The sequence below is a fragment of the Gavialis gangeticus genome, unplaced genomic scaffold (genome assembly GCF_001723915.1).
Source record: "Gavialis gangeticus isolate Ggan-Ray unplaced genomic scaffold, GavGan_comp1, whole genome shotgun sequence".
Taxonomy (NCBI): domain Eukaryota; kingdom Metazoa; phylum Chordata; order Crocodylia; family Gavialidae; genus Gavialis; species Gavialis gangeticus.
Window position 1 is genome coordinate 38101634 of NW_017728997.1, and position 5206 is coordinate 38106839.

General features: G+C 45.6%; 1 protein-coding gene and 1 long non-coding RNA gene across 3 annotated transcripts in view; one reads left to right on the forward strand and one right to left on the reverse strand.

Moving 5' to 3' along the window:
• The window catches only part of LOC109289146, a 6251-nt gene extending 2433 nt beyond the window's left edge, over window positions 1-3818 (forward strand). Inside the window, exons 2-3 of the long non-coding RNA XR_002095309.1 lie at window positions 635-643; window positions 3734-3818. This is a non-coding gene — a long non-coding RNA (uncharacterized LOC109289146). The remainder of the gene's footprint in view (window positions 1-634; window positions 644-3733) is intronic.
• Window positions 1-4992, reverse strand: part of TSEN2 (tRNA splicing endonuclease subunit 2) — a 28348-nt gene extending 23356 nt beyond the window's left edge. Inside the window, exons 1-3 of one of the 2 annotated variants that reach the window (XR_002095308.1) lie at window positions 4661-4992; window positions 2041-2122; window positions 1903-1939 (exon numbers count right to left, since the gene is read on the reverse strand). Coding sequence is in view for 1 of the 2 variants with exons in the window: in XM_019505078.1 (XP_019360623.1) it covers window positions 1903-1939; window positions 2041-2122; window positions 4661-4831 (290 nt within the window). In the remaining variant the exon portion in view is untranslated. The remainder of the gene's footprint in view (window positions 1-1902; window positions 1940-2040; window positions 2123-4660) is intronic. The other variant, XM_019505078.1, reaches the window with a different exon arrangement.
• Window positions 4993-5206: the final 214 nt, after the last annotated feature.

The window sequence follows — 5206 nt, forward strand, 5'->3', positions numbered from 1 at the left end:
AAAAAAATAAATAATAATAATTTAAAAAAAAAAAAAAAAAAAATCAAACAAACAGGAACAACCAGAGTTAAATCATTCCTGGGAGGGTTTCTCCTGGAAGAGTGAATGTCTGTACACATTGCCTTCTGAAAGAAAAGTCACAACACAGTTCTCCAGCATCCCAGGGTACTTTGCAGGCCCTCCTCCTTTACCTCCCTCCCTCCCCCTCACTGCTGCCATTCTGTCTTCAAGCAGGCAGAGAGCTACAGAGCACTCTTAAGATCTGTGCACCCTTGGGTATGCAGTCAGCACTGCAAGCTCTCTGCTTTTCAGGAGATCAGCATTCGAATGTCTGTTCAGGCAGCTCCTTGTCAGTTTTTTCTACCAGAAAAAACAAACCCATCAGAATTCTCCCAGATCATCTGAAAATGTGTACACAGCCAGTATTCCCTCAAATGGCATTTCCTGTTAGAAGCTAATTTCAGTACCTAATTTAGGACGCAAGTCTTAATTCTGCCATAATAATGAAGACAATTACAATGATATATTTTATAATTTTATATCATTTAAACTTTGACATCATTGGAAAATATTTTTTACTTCTCACAATGAAGTTTAGAGACAGCAATAATAAGTAAAAGCAAAGTATTGTAAGAACAGAACGGTATATAAACAGGACCTTCAAAACATTACCTTAAAAAACATAAGATGTATAATGCATTTCTTATCCTAATCACAGAACAAAACAGACTTAAATCTGTATTGTACCATACTTAATTACCATACAATACATATTCACGATTCACACCGATTTTGTACACTATTTATCCAAATGGAACACTATGAATCACACTACATCCAGCAGTAATACGAATGTCATTTGGCACGTGTCTTTTTAATAAAAATACATTTCACTTTAAACGACTGCACTTGTGGTCCTATAGTTACGAAAAACAGTATGACAATGCCCAGAGAGGTTTTCCATAAATTTGTTAGTTGAACGATATAAAAAAGGCCCCTAACTTCCTAATTACAGAATAGTAAGTGCTATGCCATCATGCAGGCACACTCAGGAAAAAAAATCACTATGTAAAATTTAAATCTTATAATAAAATGTTAACATTTTCTAAACACCACTGACTATGTTAGCCCATTCTGAATGATCCTAATAAACAAACAAGATAGCTATTTAAAAAAAAAAGCCATAAAATATTCCACCTCTCCTGTTGCTGAAATGCAAACGCTTTATAATCAATAACATCATCAGTTATGTACAGCACAGCTAATCCTCTTTGCTCTCACTCCAGCTGCTTAATTAAAAATAAATTCTGTCAATTGTTCATATGAGGAAAAAACCCCACAACCCCAAGGACAGTTGCCTATTAGGGGCTGTGCAAAATGGCACTGTTTCATTCTGACTTCAGTTTCGAGGTCTGGACAGAACAGTGTTTTGCATCAAATTTAATTTTAAGTCGAAACAGCCTCACTGTTTTGCTTCGTTGAAACAGTGAGACTGTTTTGACGTTTCACCTGACCATGGGGCTAGGGAAAGGAACTCAGCCCAGCTGGGCTGAGTTCCCAACCCCAGTGCTATGGTCAAAACATTCTGACTAGCCTTGTTTTGTTTCAAGGCTATTTCAATGCCCTTTTTTAGTGCTTTGATTTTGCTGTTTCGACCTCGAAATGAGTCAAAACAGTGTTGAAATGAAACAGCCAGAGAAATTTCGCACAGCCCTATTACCTATCCTATTCTTAGCTGTTTTTACTGTGTTTCAGCAACTTAAAACAAGGAAGAAAAACCAAATTCTGTGAAGCATCAACTTATCTGAAGGCCCAGTTTGGAAATGGCTGAGCAAAAAAAACAGAACGGAGAATTTACTGTTGTTTCACAAATACAAGATACAGTACTACAGTTGTACTTACTTTTTTGATGTTAGAATGGGCATATTTATCTGGGTATCTGCATTAAAAGAGAAAAAAAGATTTAAGGGTTTTTGTTCTGAAAAATACCTAGCACTTATTATAAAAACAGTCAAGAAAATAAAAAGTGGTGCGACTTACCTCGCCACTTACCAACCAATAAAGGGTCTGAAATACTGTACTCTGGTCGGCTTCTTGAAAGAATACCTTTTCCAAAATAGCCCTACATGGGAAGAAATAAAATGGTTGATTATCTGATCAAATGTTATTCATGAGCTAGGTACCCCTCCCATACAAAACTAAACTATAAGGAAATCATCCAAAATATGTGAACCCTCACAAAGCCTCATCTTCATAAAAATCCACTTATACAGACATATCTTACAATGCTCTGGGCTACTTTAAATAGGGGTTGCAAGCCTATTCCAGAGGTTAGGGTTGCTAACAATGAATGCTTTTCTACAATAGTCCTCTCTCTTCTATACAGTGAGGAAGCCAGCTTTAGTGTCTCCCTGAAAGTTAATTATAGCAGGGCCACAAAATAAATAAAGCTTAAATAGAGTAAATCAGAATTCCATCCAAAATTCAACAGATAGCTGGAATATAAGACAGGTCAGAGTTTAGAGGAGGGATGGGCAAAATACAGTCTGTCGGCCAAATCCAGCCCACAGGTGGATAGATGCCAACTCACTGGATCTGGCCCATGTGCAGCTGCCGCATGGTGCCAGGCAGGACTGCTTGTGCCCAGCAGCATCAGCTGTGGACCCACATGGGGCTTCCACCACACCAGGCAGGTGGTGGCATCACCTGTGGATGCTGCTGGCAAGTTCAGGAGCCCAGGCGCAGAACCTGCTTGTGGTTTTCAGATAGCACCACCCTCACAGTGTGGCAGTCCTGCCCAGAGCCTGCCAGCAGCATCAGCTATGGACCCAGGCAGGAGTTTCTGCCACGCCAGGCAGGCATCAGCATGAGCTGTGGACACCACTGGCAGGTTCCACATCCGGGATTCAGAACCTGCTGATTAAACCTGCAGCTGAGGCTACCACCTACCCACTGCCAAAGTCCCTATCTGCGTCCACAGCTGAGCTTTGGGGCTTCTGGCACACTATAGCTCTGGCCTAGTTCTGAAAGAGTGGGGGAGGTGCAACAAGAGAGAGAGGTCTCCAAACCTCATTAAACAGCCCTCCAACCAAAATAACTGCCCACCCCTGGTTTAGAGATTTAGGCTTGCTTCCTTCATTAATCATAAACATTTATAGCATTCTATTTTAATTACAACTGGCATGAAACCAATACTTAGTATTAGTCCTGTTTGATTTCAGTATTGGAAATAAACATAGAGATAGAGCCATCCAATAAGAGAACAAATGATAAAACGATGCCCAAAAACACAATGGCCTAAAGAGGGCACACATCACTCAAGAAAAAGTCCTTCTGAAGTGAAAGGACCTGCATGTGTGTACCTGAAGTACATAAAACCTAGGTAGTTAGATGCATGTCTCTGACCTTAATAAAAAGTAAGAGGATGCTAGTCACAGACATACATAAAATGTAAATAGGACAAATGGATCAACACTTTTTTTAAAATTATTTAATTTTTTTTTAAATCAAAGTGTTGTTAACATTTTATACAATTTTTAGACTGTGTTATTTTTACCCTTATTATTTATGATGCTTTAAGTGATGTTCCAGAACTTGGCATATTCTTATCTGAAGGAGACAGAGCTATATGTTGTGAACTCCTATTGTTTCTCAAGTGCATCCTTCAGCATTAGGCATAAAACCAAACACTATCTATTACATGTCATAGCTTCTGATGATCTATTCTAACAAGTAACCAGCTCATTTGGCCCCACAAACTGACTCAGGGCTGCAGGGTTCCTCATGGGCCAGACTGGGACCCACCTCCAGCCATGGGGCAGGCAGTGGCCATGTTAACACCTGAGGCTGCCTGAGTCACTATTCCAGCTCAGGGAACTGCAGAATGTAATGCCACCTCTACTCACCCGGCTGTCAAAATCCCAGCCCCTTTGGGAGCCCAGTGGGTCAGACGATACAACTGCAACCTGTATGACATCTGCACTAAAACAGGGGTCCTCAACCCCTGGCCCACAGGCCAGATCCAGCCAATGGAGCTTTGTTATCCAGCCCACCGGGCTCCCCAGGGGTCTAGAAGTTTGGCTGCAGGAGACTGGTGGTGCCTTAGTTGCTGCTCCCCTGCTGCCAAATATCTGGACCCATGGGGAACCTGCCAGGCCAGACAGCATGGTCCTGTGCGTTAGATTGGGCACACCCTGATCCAGACAGGGTGGGGCCCAACCCTACAAACTCACCCCATGAAGGAAGCCAGCCCCAGGCCACTCATTCTGCCCAGGCAGCAACCCAGCTGAGCACCATGGCACTAAAACATTATGGTGTCTATACATGTGCTTGGGGGGTGGCATTTTAATTAGAGCAGTTCCTGGACAGCAGCTCTAAATAAAATGCCACAGCATCAATGTATTCAGCATCCAGGGCTTCAAAATGGCAGCGAGGGCGTTTAACTGAAGCTAATTTGATTTTGACATGCAGGAGGGTGAATATACATGAATGCGAGGAGCGCTCGAGCAGTCTCATTAACTGAATGGAGCCTGCTCCGGTTGTCATTACAGGGGCAGGCGCAGGTGCCCAGCGCCTCCCCACTCAGCTAGGAAGAAAACAGGGCATCAGTCTGACGGGGAACATTAAGGCAGCAGTTCCCGGGCAGACCCGGCGGCGGCACCTGGCTGTACAGCTGCTCCATGTCCTCGGGGCTCCGGACCAGCACGTGGTTGTTCAGCATTTCCGCCCGGCAGGGCCCGAAGTGCCGGGAAGCGGGCAGGGGAAAGGGCGGCCGGAGCGGCTCGTACACTCTCCTCTTCCTTCGCGGGGGCCGGAAACCTGCTTCGGCCATGTCTCGGCCCCGGCGCTCTCCCTGAGGCCCAGGGCACAAATCCGGTCCGAGCGCGGCTCCCCTAGAGCCCAGGTCCTGTGGCTGCGCCCTCGGCCCGCGCCAGGCAGGCTCCCGGGGCGGGGCGAGGGGGGGGCGGGAGCGCGCTGGGCCCGGGGCGAGGCGGATGCCGCCAACCCCGCTCCCAGTCACCACCCGCGACCGTGGCTCTGGCCCGCTCCCCAGCTGTCTCCCGTGACCACAGCAACCGCGGGGCCGTAAAACAACGGAGTAAGGGCGCGAGTCCTGCCGCAGCCCCGCTGTGGCGCAGCGTGCGCGCCTGCGCAGTGGACTCTCAGGAGCCGGTACAGGCTCCTCCCCCTTCCCGAGCAGGCGGCG